Genomic DNA, 17044 nt, shown 5'->3' on the forward strand with positions numbered 1-17044 from the left:
CTTCATTGAATTATGTTAAGAATCATTATATTGACATTCAGTCCTTGCTGCTTACACATCTTTAACCTGGGCGATAGCTAGGACTAGGTAACCATAAGTATTGCATGCCGTTGTCATGTTAGAACAGGGATTCAATAAAAATTTTGAACTTTTAATTCCCTGGATTTTGGAATTGATATTTGGATTCAGCTGGTAGCTCAGAGCCTAATGGTCCTTGTATATAGGCAGATAATCCGTGCTAACGACCACTGGCAATGAGCATGTCAGTCAGCACTCATTACCTCCATTATCTGCTCTGTGCGAATGGCCGCTCATTAACATGATCTTTTGTTCCTCATACAGCTGTCATTAATTGACTTGTGTCTCCCGTTAATCGGGGAGGTGTGCAGCCTACCAGTGAGCATTTTTATGCTTGCATCAGCCGACGAACGAGTGTTTCCTTGTTTGTCAGCTGATCGTTGGGCCTAAGTGTAAATACGCACACGCTCGTGTGAACCTGGCCTAAATGAAACACCCTGTATAACACTGCGTTAAATAGATCATGTGATCAGGCTACATTCACAGGGGTGAGAATCTCACGCGAATATGACATGAGCGATTTTTTTAATTTCCATTTTTCCCTTGCAGCGATGCTGTGAGGATGAAAATCGCAGCATGGTTCATCTCTTGGCATTGTCTCGGACCTTTACAGACATTACATGACACTTGCCGGCCGTGCGATATGCATGCGAGTGTGAGGTTTCCCATTGAAATCAATTGGAAACACTAGCAATCCTCTAACGCATGTACAACTCACGCCTGAGAATTGTAATTTCACAGAAGTGATGTGAGTGATATGAATGAAAAACGACTCGCATCCACGTGAAAAATGCACATTAGCAAGCGTGACATTGCGCTCGCCCTTGTGAATTTAGCCCAATGGTAAGCTCTTTTGTCTTTTACAAATTTCTTTTGCTAAACATTACCCCATTCACATTGACATCCCATATCTAGGATGATCATCATAAATGCAGTATATTGTCTCCTTAAACATAGAGGCAGGGCACATTCCTGCTTTTGGGTCTGTGGTGGGAGAATACAAGGGGGGCTGGCAATGTAAACTTCTTGTGACCTTGTCATAGCTGCTACCTGCACCTACCACTAAGGTGTCTGCTGCATACATGTCTGTACATTCCATTGAGTTCAGTGCTATACTAGCTTTATAAACTAATGTGTAGTTTACTCCCCCTAGTGGTGGCTGCCTGCAGCTACAGTCATGTTAGAAAAGCTGAGCTTTCCCTTCACAAATTTATTGGGGAAACTAATCAGTGCAGAGTTGTGGTCCTGCAAATGCAATGGTGGACTTTTAATAAAAGCTTAATGAGCTTGGTAGACTTCATTCAGTTAGTATTGTTGGGGTTTTATATATTTTTTATTTATGCACTTGTCTGTAATGGATGTCCATGGATGGATTTGATTTGCAGAATCCGCATGGGGCACCCGCATGGAAGATCCCGAATTCAAGCCACCCATTGAAAAGCATTGGCTTCCGCAACTGAATTAAAGCATGCAGATTTATTTTGCGTATCTTTTGATGCGGAAAATAAATCGCAGCATGCTCCATTTGACTGCCGTTTCCATACAGTCTGCCTCCATTGAAGTCAATGGAAGCCGTCCGACCTGTGGCCCGTCCGCAGTTGACGGAAAGTGATAAGCGCGGCCGCCAGCTGCAGACACAGGTATGCAGGGTCGCCAGCCACTGCAGTATCCAGAAAAAGCTCAATTCTGAATTAAATATATAGAATTTTCTTTTCTGACGTCATTCACCATGCGGAATATATAATGCATTACTTTTATAGCTCAGACTTTTATGGATGCAGCGATACTTATTATTATTATTATTATTATTATTATTATTATTATTGGAAAAGGTTTCTTTTCTTTTCTTTTTTAAACTTGTATTGACTGTTGTTTTTTTTTTTTTTTTTTTTTATGAAGCTTTTTTAAACTGATACATTAATAATCATATATATATATATATATATATATATTTTTTAGTCCCCATAGGAGACTTGAACTAGTGACCGTTTAATTGCTCCTGCAATATTATGTAATACCATAGTATGACATTATACTACATTCTGACAGGCTGTTTGATGGGAAATCCGCAATGGCAGTCCTGGGGGCTTGTAGAAGGACCCTGGCTGCCATGGTAAACAAATGGCACCCCGTGATCTCATTGCGAGGAGAGTGGGGGTGGGCATTCAGGATCCCACGAAATCTGATCAGGCTATTTAAATGCTGCTGTCAGCACTCATGCTGATTGTGGCTGTCGTCTGTAAGAAACAGCCATCCACTGCATTGTATGGGGCAGGATAGGCTCCTTATCCCCCTCCATATAAACCTCGCACGCCCAGGACGTGACACTACATTCCGGAGTGCTAAGGGGTAAAAAAACATTTATGTTCTTTGTCTTTAGCCTACTAATTTAATACATGTATCCAAACATAAATGTTTTATTGGACTATATTTTTGAGTTAATATTGTAAAGCAGGAACTTTTTAAGGGTCTAGCAGAATTAGTCTTGAGTAAGTTTGCAGACAATTGGGGAAATGTGATACTTGTATTACATAACCATTTCACTGTAGAATATCAGTAGATGGGCTGGCTGATCTCCCTGCAATAAGCTTATTGTCCTTCAGACCCTACAGCCGGACCCTCTGCCTCTGACCAGAGCACCTGGTACCTGGATGAGTCCACCTTGAGTGATAATATAAAGAAGACGCTCCATAAGTTTTGTGGCCCCTCTCCTGTCGTCTTCAGGTATGCTACATTGTTAATTAGTTCAACTGCAGTTCTATCAAGCATCTTATTCATTACTGAATGTTATGCTGTAGTAGCAGTTAATCATTACAATACTTTTGTGTGATTATTATAAACAGTGAATGTGCCCGGTAACTTGAGTCTTTCACTGCTCTGTCTATCCAAACAGTGATGTGAATTCCATGTATCTATCATCTACCGAGCCTCCTGCTGCAGCAGAATGGGCCTGTCTCCTGCGCCCTTTAAGAGGAAGGGAACCGGAAGGTATATGGAATCTTTTGTCCATTGTTCGCGAGATGTTCAAAAGACGGGACACGAATGCAGCCCCCCTACTGGAGATCCTCACTGAACAGTGTCTGACATATGAGCAGGTATATGTTATCACTTCATAAGGAAAGAGCTTTCAGAGATGTAGGGACCATTCTCTGTGATATGGATACATTTTCCACGAACGCATATAGTAGTAATGTGCCCATATCACAGAATATATGTTATATAATATAACCTTTTGTCTCCCTAGCCTTGCCTCTCTACCTGCTGTTAAGCCTAAAATGAAAAGTTTGTGTATACAGGTGCTTTGCCCCCACTTGCAAATCCCATATACAACCTAAAGGCAGGGACTGCACTAGAAAAACCATTTCACATAGAGTTCTAGTGTCATGCTTCAGTTAGTTGTATGTGACATTTTTGCTTTTGGCTGCCTTGCTCACAAAACTTTTTTCTTTTGTTTTTAGAAAAGCTGCTTCACTTTGCCAAAGTGTCCTGCTCCTAAGCCAACTTTTTATTACCTTGGACACTGTTTTCATTCATTAGGTTATGGCATATTAATAGTCGTATGTAAATAAAGGCAGTGTCCACCAATTAATAGCAGTTCACTGTACTTGAGTGCATTTTTCTTCTAGCTGTATATAGTAGCCATTGAACTATTTCTGTACTGGTTAGTTTAGATCTAAGCAGGTAGTCATGGAAAGACTGGTGACTTAGTGTATAATATTTGAGTATAGTTGCCAACATTCTGTAAGGAGTTCTTAATGTCTTGTAAATGTTTAAGGGCTCTTTCACACGGGCGCTGTGCGCTTGCAGTGTAGCTCTAGAAGATCACGTGACTGGGCTAATTCAAGCCACTTGAAGTAGCCTGTTCACACGATCTGAGGTGCGGGCTACGTACTTTCCAGCTCCCATAGGAAAGCACGCAGCAAAGATAGGACATGTCCTATCTTTGCGCACACCTTGGAGCTGACATGCGCGTTTGCACTCACATATCCTATCTTTGTTAGATGCATGGATTCCGCACATTTAAAATTGTCCATGTGAACGTTTCTATAGGAACCTATTGGTTCCACACCTCTTATGTGCACGGAAAGCACCCATGTGAATGAGGCCTAAATAAGGGTTAATAGAACCATTCTCATGGTTGTCAATTAAAACTGCATTATAATAATACATAGTATTGCTTTAGAAGTTCTAATCAAATGAAGCTTGGGGAGGTTTGCAAAAGTGCCGTGGGAATATACATTTCTTATAGCTGACACAGCTCTCCGGTTTGTATCTACAGATAACAGGGTGGTGGTACAATGTGCGGACATCAGCCTCTCATAGCAGTGCCAGCGGACATACAGGCCGCAGTAACGGACAGTCGGAAGTTGCAGCTCATGCGTGTGCTAGTATGTGTGATGAGATGGTGGTCTTATGGAGATTGGCAGTTTTAGATCCTACCATCAGCCCTCAAAGGTAAATGGAACTTATACAGTTGACCTACCTTTCTTGAAGGCGTCTTTACTTTGCATCATCAATTTACTTTCTCGCTCTTCTTTCTGCTCCTGTAATGTATGACAGACGACGGGACCTCTGCGCTCAGTTACGTCAGTGGCAGCTAAAAGTTATCGAGAATGTCAAGAGGGGCCAGCATAAAAAGTCTCTAGACAAACTCTTCCAAGGCTTTAAACCAGCAGTAGAGGCATGCTATTTCAATTGGGAAGAGGCATACCCCATTTCAGGAATCACTTATTGCAGCACTGATAAGAAGAACTCTTTCTGCTGGGTCAAAGCTTTTCAACAGCGAACCTGCCGACTGCAGTGTTCGGAGGCCGTGTGTGAAGGTGGACGCGCACAAGGGCATGAAAGTTGCCTCCTCTTTGGGGATCGATCACGTCCTTCTTCCCAAGAAATGTCTGTACGTCCCAAAGAGCTCGTGGGCAAAAGGAAAGTGGTCTCTGAAGTACCTCAAAGAGTATTGAGGAGACTTTCTACAGAGGGGGGAGAGAAAGCTATATATAAATCTACAGTCAGCAAAACAAAGATACCAACAAGTAAATGTCTGGCCAACAAGCACAGTGGCAAGCGCCGGATGAGTAGTGAAGACAGTTCCCTAGAACCAGATATGGCGGAAATGAGTCTTGATGACAGTAGCATGGCACTGGGAGCCGAAGCCAGTAATACCTTCAGCTTCATCGAATCACCTCTGAGTAGGAGATACAGGGACAACTTTGAGGATGAGGGAGGAGTTTATTACTCAGAAGGCCTAGAATCATCCGCCATTATCAGTACAGCTATGCCTAAACCTGATGCTGACACGGTTATGGAAACTTCTGCTGCTCCTGAAAGTATAGAAGGGGATCCAATTGTCGTAGATGAGGAGGAGGCAAAACCGCTGAAGACAGAAGGGGTAGAGGTGGATGGGGCAATTGGGGGAGATGGGGAGAACAAAGTTTCAGAAGAAGGTAAGATCCGTGAAAAGGGTGAGGATGAAGATGACTATCAAGCCTACTACGTAAACCCACAAGAGGCAGCTAAAAATGAAGATGAGAAAGCAGAGGAAGGAACAGAAGAGGAACAGGACATATTTGCAGGAATCAAGCCTCTGGACCAGGAAAACAGAATGGAGGTAATGAAATGTTAAATGTTGCATTTCAATGTAGCCATATCAGCAAGTTCATGACCATTTTTGGCATTTACTACGTAGTTCAACTTTATATTGAGCAGGTAATAACTTGGAAGCAAGTACTGCTTATATGTATTACAGCAGTACTACTAGTACCGTGTTTCCCCGATAGTAAGACACCCCCGATTGTAAGACATATCGGGGGTGTCAGGGGGGTCGGCCAATGTAAGCCGTACCCCGAAAGTAAGACATACCGTAGAAAAAAAAAAATCATTACTCACCTCCCCCGGCGTTCTGTCGCGCTCCGGCAGGATGTCGCTCGCTCCTCGTCCCCGGCGCAGCATTGCTTTCTGAATGCGGGGGCTTGAAATCCCCGCCTCCAGAAAGCTAATACACACGCCGTCAGCCAGTTACAGAATGGCTGTGATTGGCTGAAGGCGCACGTGGCTTCAGCCAATCACACTATTCAATGACATCATTGAATGGCTGTGATTGGCTGAAGGCGCACGTGGCTTCAGCCAATCACACCCATTCAATGATGTCATTGAATAGTGTGATTGGCTGAAGCCACGTGCGCCTTCAGCCAATCGCAGCCATTCTGTAACTGGCTGACGGCATGTGTATTAGCTTTCTGGAAGCGGGGATTTCAAGCCCCGCATTCAGAAAGCATTGCTGCGTCGGGGACGAGGAGCGAGCGACATCCTGCCGGAGCGCGACAGAACGCCGGGGGAGGTGAGTAATGATTTTTTTTATTATAAGACATACCCCGAAAGTAAGACATAGTCTGGCTTTTGGGGATAAAAAGAAAGTAAGACACTGTCTTACTTTCGGGGAAACACGGTAGTAATAAAATCACGGTACCTTTTGGCACAACACATTTATAGCCATAAAACGCTATATACACATCATCCAAACAATGAGATGGATTAAAGGTTGCAATAAAAACTCTCACTATTTGAGTTGTGTGGAGATGGGCCTGATTCTGATGTAGACTTTACAGTGAATAAGATGGTAGGCTACTACTGTCCACTTGGCTATTAAAAGCCAGTAAATGAACACAATGGAAGTAACCAAAGATGTTCTACTTTACTGTTTGGAATGCCGTTCATATATTTATGGTGAACCACACTCTTGAGACTGTCATCGTATTTCAGCCTTTTCTTTTCCATATTTTGGTTTTCACTCTTTCTGTTGGGTCAAAGCTCTTCAACAGAGATGATACCTACTGCAGTAAAGGTGGGCATGCACAAGGGCAGGGAAGCTGTCTCCTTTTTGCAGATTGATCATCCTTCACATGACAGGTCCATATATCCCAAGTTCTGAGGCATCTTACTGAGGTGGTTCAAGAGAAGGCTGTTGACTTATCTGCCATAAAAGAAGTGACCCAACGTGTTCTAGTTGACCCTTACGAACTGGCCTCCTATAGATTCTTGGAGAGCCACATTTTAAACACAACTTATCTTGGCCTCCCCTTCTCCCCTTATTGGGTTACTTCCTCTGTATATTAAGAGGGCTTTTTAACAAACATAATTCTGTTTTGCTTGGAGAAAGTTGATTTACTTAAAGTAAAATAAAGAATGTTTGTTTTATATTTCAGATATTATTTGCTTGTGCCGAGGCTCTCTACGCTCACGGGTACAGTAGTGAAGCATGCCGTCTTACAGTGGAACTCGCACAGGATCTATTGGCTAATCCACCTGATCTGAAGGTTGAGCAGCCGCCAACCAAGGTGAGAAACATTGGCAGGTCTCAAATGAAACTACTCCCTAAAGGGGGTTTTAACACCAAAGGAAGTGATGGCATGTCACCAGGAGATACCATCCCCTCCTCGTGGGTTGGGGAGGAGGGGCCCCTCAACTGCTGCAGTACACTGCTAATCTTCAAAATTTGTGAAACCAAGTCTACTTCATTCTCCTATTTTAATGTTCTATTACCTCTATGACTGGAGATGGCATGGCAGCAGAGCAGAAATTGTAGGAGGCATATAAGTCATCTTGCTTAAGGAAGTCTATGAGAGCAGAAGGGCAGGGGAGGAGGGACAGAAGAAGAAACTCGCATAAACGTGCTGTTGGAGCTATTGAATAGTGATTGTCTGCTATTCACATTTCCACTGCTCATTACTACTGTACACTGTCCTACATGATGATGATGTGTGTCTTTGTGTAAGAGAGCAGAACTTGCAGTTCTCTGTGTATAGAAGACAACATAACAGTTAAAACTTCTCCCACAGTTTTGAGAGAAATGAGAATTAGATGCACAGCATGCAGAGGGGAAAATGGCGAAAAAATCAGAACACAAGTCCTATAACGGCCAGAAATAGTGTTATTCCTCACACACAGCCACTTATTCTGAAAAGTTAGATATATTTTTAAACCATAAAGAGTACAACTGTATTTATCTGGCAAAACTATTGACTAGATTTGACGTATTTGGAAAAGATGATAAAAATGCAGTTGATGGTTACATAAATGTTGCTGAGTGATCATAATATTTTAGGTGATGTAGATAGGAAGTTAATGTCCTTGCTGTTCTGTAAGTGTTCAGTCTGTAGAATTTGTTGTATTTGTACATGGGTAAGTTCTTAATGATGTCAGTTGCCTAAGGCCTCATGTCCACGGGGAAAATCAGATCCGCTGCAGATTCTCCATGGAGAATCTGCAGCGGGTCCCTCCTGCCCCGCGGACATGAGCGCCGAAAATAGCAATTTAAAGCATTTACCTTTCCGGCGCGGGCGACGAAGGTCAGCTGTTCCTCACGGCCGGATCTTCATTTTCGGCCGGCGGATGAATTCCTGACGCCGGCGGCACGTCGCCGGCACGTCGTCGACGTGCCGCGCGCATGCGCCGGGCACATCCGCCGAGCCGAAGCAAGGGAGATGCGGCCGTGAGGAAGAGAAGAGCTTCGCGGTCCGCTGCGGGTGAGTAAATGCTTTAAATTCCTATTTTAGGTCTCCCGCGGATCCGGACGGCTTCCATAGGCTTCAATAGAAGCCCGCGGGAGCCGTCCCCGCGGGAGACCCGCATGAAAATGGAGCATGGTCCAGATTTTTTCATGCTCCATTTTTTTTAAAATCGCTTTTATTGACGATCCGCGGGTATTTATGTACCCGCGGGTGGTCAATGCATCCCTATGGGATGCGGATCCGCATGCAGGAAATCCGCTGCGGATCCTAAATCCTATTTTCCCCGTGGACATGAGCCCTAAAAGGTCTCCTACATTAGTTTAGTATTGATCTGCCTTTGGGTGTGCGCTGTGTGCAGTCAGCACATATTACACAAGACACATCAGGTAGAGAATCAAAATGTCTAAATATGTATATATTTAAAGTGGTCTCTCACTTGCACTGGGGATTCTGCTTTCCTGCGGCTGAACGGCTCCGTCTGGGGATGGAACTTAACAGTGCCAGGAGGACCCTATTGACTATAATGGGGTCCCCCCACTCTCTGTCCAGCTGCCCACCCTTGGGACGTAAGAAAAAGTTCTGCATGCAGCGCTTTTTCTTCTAGGATTTTCAGCTGGATCTGCGACGGAATCTCCAGCTAAAGGTTCCGACGCCGATGTGAAACCACCCTTAAAGAGAACCAGTTTGTTCTCCTGACATGTCAGTTTTAATAAATATATTCCCAATTAAAGACCCGTTGAGAAGCAACGTTTCTTTGAATTCTGTTTGTGCTGTTCCTCTGTTATTCCTTGTGTTTAAGGCCTCGTGTCCACAGGGAAATTATATTTAGCAAATCCGCACGTGAAAAAACGCAAATCCGCATTCCATAGGAAAGCATTGACCATCTGCAGGTAATTAAATAGCCGCGGATGGTATGGTAAGTGATTTGCAAATTTCACGTGAAAAAAAAAACGCGACATGCTCCATTTTAGTGCGGATCACGCATGCAGGAGCTCATAGAGCTCATATCTGAATTGATCTTCCACATGACAAAAAAAAGACTATTATAGAGCAGAAATTCGCGCGGGCCTGATTTTCCCCATGGACATGAGGCCTAAATTGTCAAATAGGTGTGGCCTTTTCTTCTGTCAAAGGGGCTTGTCCATAAACATTCTGGCTCTGTAAATAGAGCCACCAGGCCCTACTTAAAAGTGTTTGAAACGTATAAATGCTTGTTATAATTATGTATTTTATCACACAGGGCAAAAAGAACAAAGTTTCAACTAGTAAGCAGACGTGGATAGCAACAAACACATTATCCAAAGCAGCGTTCCTTCTAACTGTGTTAAGTGAGCGGCAGGAGTACCACAACCTGGCTTTCTGCATTGGAATGTTTGCCCTGGAGCTCCAGAGACCCCCAGCTTCAACCAAAGCATTAGAGGTAACACATGCGTTCCTGTGGTCAAAAAATTACACTTTTATTTAACCCCTTAGTGATGAAGTGTTTTTTATTTTTTTTTTCCTATTTTCGTTTTTTCCTTCCCTCTTTCAAAAAAATCATAACTCCTTATTTATTCATCAATCTAGCTGTATGAGGGCTTGTTTTTGTGGGATGAGTTGTATTTTTCAATGGTGCTATTTAATGTACCATGTAGTGTACTGAAAAAACGTTTTAAAAATTGGTAAGTGGAGAGAAATGGAAAAAAAACAACATTCTGCCATTTTCGGTGCATCTTGTTCCTACGGCGGACAAACTGCAACAAAAATCACTTGATAACTTTATTCTATGAGTCAGTATGATTACTATGATATCAAACGTAGATAGTTTTTTGTTTTTTTTTATTGCTGTACTACTTGTATTTTTTTTTTAAGATATTTATTTTTTTTAAATTATTTTCTGCCACCATTTTCTGCGCACAATAACTTTATTTTTCCGTCAACGTACTTGTGTGAGGGCTCGTGTGGTGCGTCCTGTCGTTTCCGTTGGTAGCAATTTTTAATACATACGACTGTTAATCGCTTTTTATTACATTTTTTCTTGGAGACAGGGTGACCAAAAAAGCTCATTTCTGGCGTTCTTTATTTTAGTTTTTTTTTTTTTTTTTACAAAGTTCACCGTGCGCAGTTAATAATGCATTACTTTGATAGATTGGACTTTTACAGACTCAGCGATACCAAATATGTATTTTTTTAATATTTAGACTCTTTTATTAAAAAATTTGGCAAGAGGGTTTTTTTAAGCTTTTTATTACTTTTTTTTGGATAATTAGTTAAACTTTATATTACTTATTTTTACATTTTCTTTTAGTCTTCCCAGGGGACCACCATATGCAATGCTTTGATCGCTCCTGCAGTATGATGTAATACTATAGCATTACATCATACTGCGATTTGATAGGCATACTGCCAAGACAGCCCTAGGGCCTTTCAGAAGGCTCCCAGATGCCATGCCACCCGCATGGCTCTCTACGATCTCACCGATGTTTCAGGGATTTAAATGCCGCTGTCAGAATTGACAGTGGCATTTAAAGGGTTAACAGCCCTGGTCAGCTGCACGGCTTATTGGGGCTGTTGCCTGTGGGTGTCAGCTGTAAGCAACAGCTGGCACCCGCGATCTTCCTCTATACAGGTCCTGCATCTGGAGAGCCTAAAAAACACTATGGAGCCGTCACTAAGGGGTTAAGAACCAAGCACAGTAAATACACGGCACTTGCTCCTGGGCTTTAATCCTGGCCGATAGCAGAAGTACAGTGCAGGATTAAATCCTCTGCTCCTGCATTCAAACAGGAGCAGGTTGAGTCCCCAGCTGTCAGTCACAGCTGAAGACCTAGAGGAGAAGGGAGAAGCAGTTTCTAACCGCTTCTGCCTTCTCCTTTCCCAGTTACATAGTACTCAATAAGGCCTCCCTCACACAGGCGTTTACAGAAACGCAGCATTTTTCAATGCTGCGTCTACTGCAGATTCCGCCTTGTTTCAGCAGCGCTGGCATGCGTTATGCCAGCATTTTGGCTGCGTTTTCTGTACAGCTGAAACGCAGCAAAGGCTGCTGATATTTAAAAAAAAAAACAATACTCTCCTAGAAGGGGAAGCCGCTGTCCCCAGCGCCACTGTCGGGACCTTGTGAAGTCGGTAGATGACTGTGATTGGCTGAGTCGGCTGAGCCATTTAGAGCCAGCGTTGGATTCATCCAATCACAGCCATTCAATGAATGAATGGCTGTAACTGGATGCACCCAGCGCTGGCTCTGGTTTCTCACTAAAAAGGAGGGTCTCAGAACCCCATTCTAGTGATTGGTGAGTTTCTAGCAGTGAAGCTCATAGCGATCAGACTTCCTCTACTCTGTGGATAAGTGATAAATGTCCATTGTGGGGAAAACCTTTTGATGTAGTGAAACCTTTTCATGAAATATGGTTACTCTGTGTCCAGAATTAACATTATTTGGTTATTTTTTTGCCTGTTATTTTATTTAATATATATTCATATTTACAAGGATTTTTGTGTATTAAATTTCTGATTTTTTTTTTTTCATAGTTTGATTCTCTCTGACAAGGCATGTGTGTGTTTATCAATCTAAAAGCGTGGCACCAGCTATGTTAACAGAGCTGTTATTGAGCTGTGTTATTAGTGTTTCCACAGACAAGAAGGAAGGTATATGGAAAAAGCATTGCCTATAATACAAAGCTGCCCTGTGTACCGGCACGTGTCTGGCACCTAGAGAACCAAGTTTGTTTGCACCGACCAAGTGTTGTATAATCTGTTCATGGGTCCTTACTACAGTTGTGGTAACTGTGTGTAATCCAACATCTGTTAATGTGGCAAAACTTAGGTGATCTAGTACAGAAAAAATCATGTGGGTGGAGCAACCCTGAATCGGTGCCTAAAGATTTGAGGTGGTTCCGTGCGGTGATGAGCCAGAAATAGAGATGAAGTTTGGGCGGAGGTGCTGCCAACCAGGTGGACGCTTTATCCAAATGGGTGGGCATGAAGAATTGTATGGACAAACTCGAAGAAACCTGGTACAGGGCACAACCCTCTTGGCAAATAGATGAAGATACACTTTATTAGGTAAAACACCAGTAAACGCGTTTTGAGGCGAAGGGCCTCTTCATCAATCAGTAGTGAAATGGTATTACAGGAGAAAGGTAAAGAAGTAGGAACAATGAAAGAATATTAGCATCAGAGCAGGTTTGTGCAAAAGCAAGTTGAACATAAAATTCATAGAAAAAAAAAATTCATCATATCTATGGTGGAACCAATAAGATGTGGAAGTAAAGTCAAACCAAAAGGAAAAAAAAACTTTCATAATTGTTGTTTTCATAATTTTTTTTATTTAATGTACAACTTACTGTTTTGCATACCTTCTCTAATGCTTTTCACTTTTTATCCTTTTTTGGATAATCTTTCTTTATTGAGAGTCTTTCAAGTAATTAGGGACTTCAGTAATAATAACCTGAGTCTTTGGACCAATGCACACGGGCGTATTTGCATTGCGGAATCCGGAGCGGGCGTCTGCCTCCGGATTCCGCAGCAAATTCTGGCCATAAGCATTCGATGGAAAATCACTTTTCCATGTCCACGATCTCTCTCTCTTTCCTCCCCCGCTGACCCCCCGAGCACGCTCGGACGAGAAGGCAGTTACTCGAAAAGAGCAATGCTCGCTCGAGTAACTGACCTTACCGAGCGTGCTCGCTCATCTCTAATGCGTATATGTACTTGTTTCTTTACATGTATGCATAGTCAATGAATAATTTTATGAAATGCAAAATGTAGAGCATAAAATATAAAGTGTCCACTACCACTAAATAAGATGTAAGGGGAAAGGGCATGGGCAAGGGTTGAACATATTTATATAATCTATCATAATATCCCATGTAGTGTACGGGTCCGGCACTAGTAATGCATCCTTCATTAATGAATCATTATTGAAAATATGTCCAATTGTGAGGGGTTGAAGCAAGATATTCTGCCAATTGTGCCTAAGAAGAAAATGTGGAAGATTTTGAAGTATATCTGTAGGAATATATAACTCTTCCAGATGGCATGTAAGATTAACGGAATTAGTAACTTCGCTAAAGGAAGGTGCACCTGAGGATTCCCACATTTGGCAACTGGCAATTGCCAGGCCAGATGCAGGGAACTATGAGAAATGATTACTGAGTAAAAGGTTGGTAGCTTATTAGCATATATAAAGCAAAACGCTAGTGTGTGATTCGGGGCTACAAAATGATGTGTTACGGAGTAAAAGAGGGAATAACAGGGCTATAAGTGCCTTTAAGGTTGCATCTTCCACATCAAGACTCAGGGATAGATTTATCCATCTTTGCTAGTCCAGGTGGAGTTGGATACAAACGCAGAAATATTTTTGTGATATTTCCTAGTATTTTACTTCCATGCAAAACTTTTTTAGTCCATGCAGGAGCTTTCCTCCAATATACTAGTCTGAATTGTTGCGTCAAATCGTGTTCCATCAGTAAAGTAGAAAGGTTTACTTTGGAAAGCTGAATAAAAGGGATTATCATAAGAGATACCCCCCGGATACCCGGGTGGATAGAGAAAATGAAATGCAGACTGAGGGAACTTCTGGGTATCAAGGGAACGAAGCACATGTTGAGGTCTTGGGCAAAAAACAGATTGCTAGAATAACTTGCTTACTGTAGGGAAATCCAGTGTGGATACGTCTTTTATATGAATCGCCAATTTTTTATTTTTTTTTCTTGTAATGCATAGTGATTTTCAAATTCTAAAGTCAGAATCCTATGAGGATGGAAGATAAAAAAAAAACCTGAGAGAAGGACCGAGATCAGAACTAGAGTGGGTGATGATTGAGATAAAATGTGGCCGAATAGCCACCGAAATTTGTAGACTCTATAAAGGTGTATATCGATAAAGAGGGGTGATTGACCCCGGGGAGAGGAATCCCTAAGACTATTTATTCAGTTGAAACCCACTTTTGTGTGTGAATAAGGAGTCCACCAATGTTTAATTAGGTCCAGAATTACTGCATGGAAATAAGGTTTTATATCAGCTTTAGCCAAAGTACAAAATTCAATCGGTGCATGGGAGCCTCCCCAATTATAATTGTTCAGAATGGACTGAAGTTTGGTAAAGAAAGAGTTTGTGACGGGGATCGTTGCTGTTCGAAAAATGTTAGGAATACGTGGTAGGACCATCATTTTAACAACTGCTATTCTCCCAGCCCAAGAAATGATTTATGATAGCTTTTTTACGAGTTGTGGGCTATAATTTAAGAAAGGCAAACCGTTTTAAGCGAATGTGCATGAACTAGAACTTGTAAAATGTATACTTAAATTGACATTCCAAACATATGGAAAGTCACTAATTTAAATGATGTTTAGTATTTCCATCCATACCAATACTGAACAGTTGAGATTTTGTATTATTTACCTTATAATATGAGAAAGTGAAAATTGGACATGAGCTAAGGAGGAAAGGGATCCATAAGCGCCAATATGATGATATCAGCATAAAGCCGTACTTTATGTTCTTGATTCTCCAATTTAACGCCCTTGATGGAAACATCGGTATAGAATTATATGGAGAAGGCAAAGATACTCTGTCTTCCTTCAACTAGTAGTTACCGTTTAGTTTAGTAGAAGTGAATTTGATCTAGGATGTCTCTTGAAATGTTTTTTGGGACACGGCAAGCTTTAGGGATCCTATGGACTTCATCGATGGCATCCTCCAGTAAGAATAAGGTCGGGAGCAGAGTTTGAAGAAGCTTGAGAAGATATTGAGGAAGATCTGCTGGAGATATAGATTCTGAAATACCTTGAAACTTGATAGTTCTCCTTGACTTGTCTTCGAGGTCTATAACTTTTTCACACAAGCAGTAAACCTCTTCTTCCATGACATTATGAGTGTCCACTAATTCGTTGTATGGTTGCGATTTGCCCATTTTTTTGTTTAATATGGCCTGTGTGGGTGCCCGGGTGATTAATATTAGATTGTACCTGGCAAGCAATCTTCTGCATCTCTCAAGATGCATCTTTGAGTGACAAGTTGAATTCCTTAAATGTGTTTTTGGTTAAAGGACTATCTGTACCTAGGTTGGATTGTAGATTGTAAGAGAAATTTTCCATGTTCAGGACATCAGATGTAAAGTGAGTTTGGTTACTGGTGGGAAACCTCGAGTGTCTGGCTCAGTGAGGCAAGTTGGGCTGGGAAGTCTCTCTGTTGTGCTGCAGCACAGTAGACCGCTGGCTCAACAATCGAGGATCAAGCATTGGAGAGGTCCACTGGAAGGCCTGCTCTATCCTCCAAGGGCTGCAGCCCCCCCACATCCACCAGAGACCACCACAGCAGGATGTTATAAGCCGCAGCTGCTCTGGCTCAGCCATGGGGAAGTCAGGCGACGAACACTGTGCTGAACACCCCCCCCCCCCCCCTGTTTTTTAAATTTTTTTAGCCTCCTTCATTGTTTTTACTTTTACTTGTCTCCCCTAATACCTTGTCACTACTTTTACCCTTTATCCTGGACTGATGCAGAGGACCTTCACCTCCAAACTCATTTCTTTGCTGGTGTTTCACATTCTTTACAGGCTTATTACATAATAAAGGAATCTGTTTTCATCTATTCATCTGCTAAGTGTATCTTCATGGCAGAGCTGTGCCGTCGACCAGGTTTTTCGAATTCATTCACACAAGCTTAAGGTTTGAGCTACTCTTGTCTCTTTGATCACAGTCTTGAGGTCGCATTGCCACCTGCTGCCATCTTCTTTTTTTATTCATGTCACCACCCAATGGTAAGGGGCATGAATGTGCTCAAAATGAAAATTGGAAAGTAGCAATGTTATCAATTGGTCTTACATAGTACAATGTTAAAATGATGCATTACATGCCTAACAGTCCTCAACTTCAGTCCATACAGTAAGTCAATGCTTGCAAATGAAAATAAGAAACTTTGTATTACATAAGTTACATTTATTGCCGGTTATAACACAATAAGTAGCATTTCACATGACTTGCTTATTGTTTTGTTTGTCTTGTATTATTTGCATTTTATAATTCCACACTTCTGCATTTTTCTCTATAGGTAAAGTTGGCATACCAAGAATCTGAGATTGTCTCCCTTTTAAAGAAGATTCCTTTAGACTGCAACGAAATGAACACTATTCGTGGGCGAGCTAAAGATCTACGGGATGGCACTCTGTGCGACTATCGGCCTGTTCTTCCTCTTATGCTGGCCAGTTTTATTTTCGATGTTCTTTGTACTCCAGGTACCAAGATTTCATTTATTTGACATTGTTGTATAGATTTGGTTGGCCAACATCAGTTATTATCTGGCAGCTCTTTTGTTATAGGGGCCTCAAAAGTTGTAATTTGCATTTGCACATCTTCATTTACAGCCATATGATCACCACTGGTGTATTTCTCGACTTCAGTAGTTGGTTGTTCTGAATCACCAGACTACTGGCTCTTAGTGCAAGGGGTTGTCCCGCGGCAGCAAGTGGGTCTATACA

The 17044-nt window shown here is 42.0% G+C and overlaps 1 protein-coding gene across 1 annotated transcript in view; it reads left to right on the plus strand.

Annotated features, from left to right (window-relative positions):
• ZSWIM8 (zinc finger SWIM-type containing 8) overlaps positions 1-17044 on the plus strand; it is an 86559-nt gene that overhangs the window by 37035 nt on the left and 32480 nt on the right. Inside the window, exons 7-13 of the mRNA XM_066600512.1 lie at positions 2682-2802; positions 2972-3173; positions 4358-4533; positions 4639-5686; positions 7281-7412; positions 9826-10005; positions 16618-16801. Of these exons, the coding sequence (XP_066456609.1) occupies positions 2682-2802; positions 2972-3173; positions 4358-4533; positions 4639-5686; positions 7281-7412; positions 9826-10005; positions 16618-16801 (2043 nt within the window). The remainder of the gene's footprint in view (positions 1-2681; positions 2803-2971; positions 3174-4357; positions 4534-4638; positions 5687-7280; positions 7413-9825; positions 10006-16617; positions 16802-17044) is intronic.

The sequence above is a fragment of the Eleutherodactylus coqui genome, chromosome 4 (assembly GCF_035609145.1).
Source record: "Eleutherodactylus coqui strain aEleCoq1 chromosome 4, aEleCoq1.hap1, whole genome shotgun sequence".
Taxonomy (NCBI): Eukaryota; Metazoa; Chordata; class Amphibia; order Anura; family Eleutherodactylidae; genus Eleutherodactylus; species Eleutherodactylus coqui.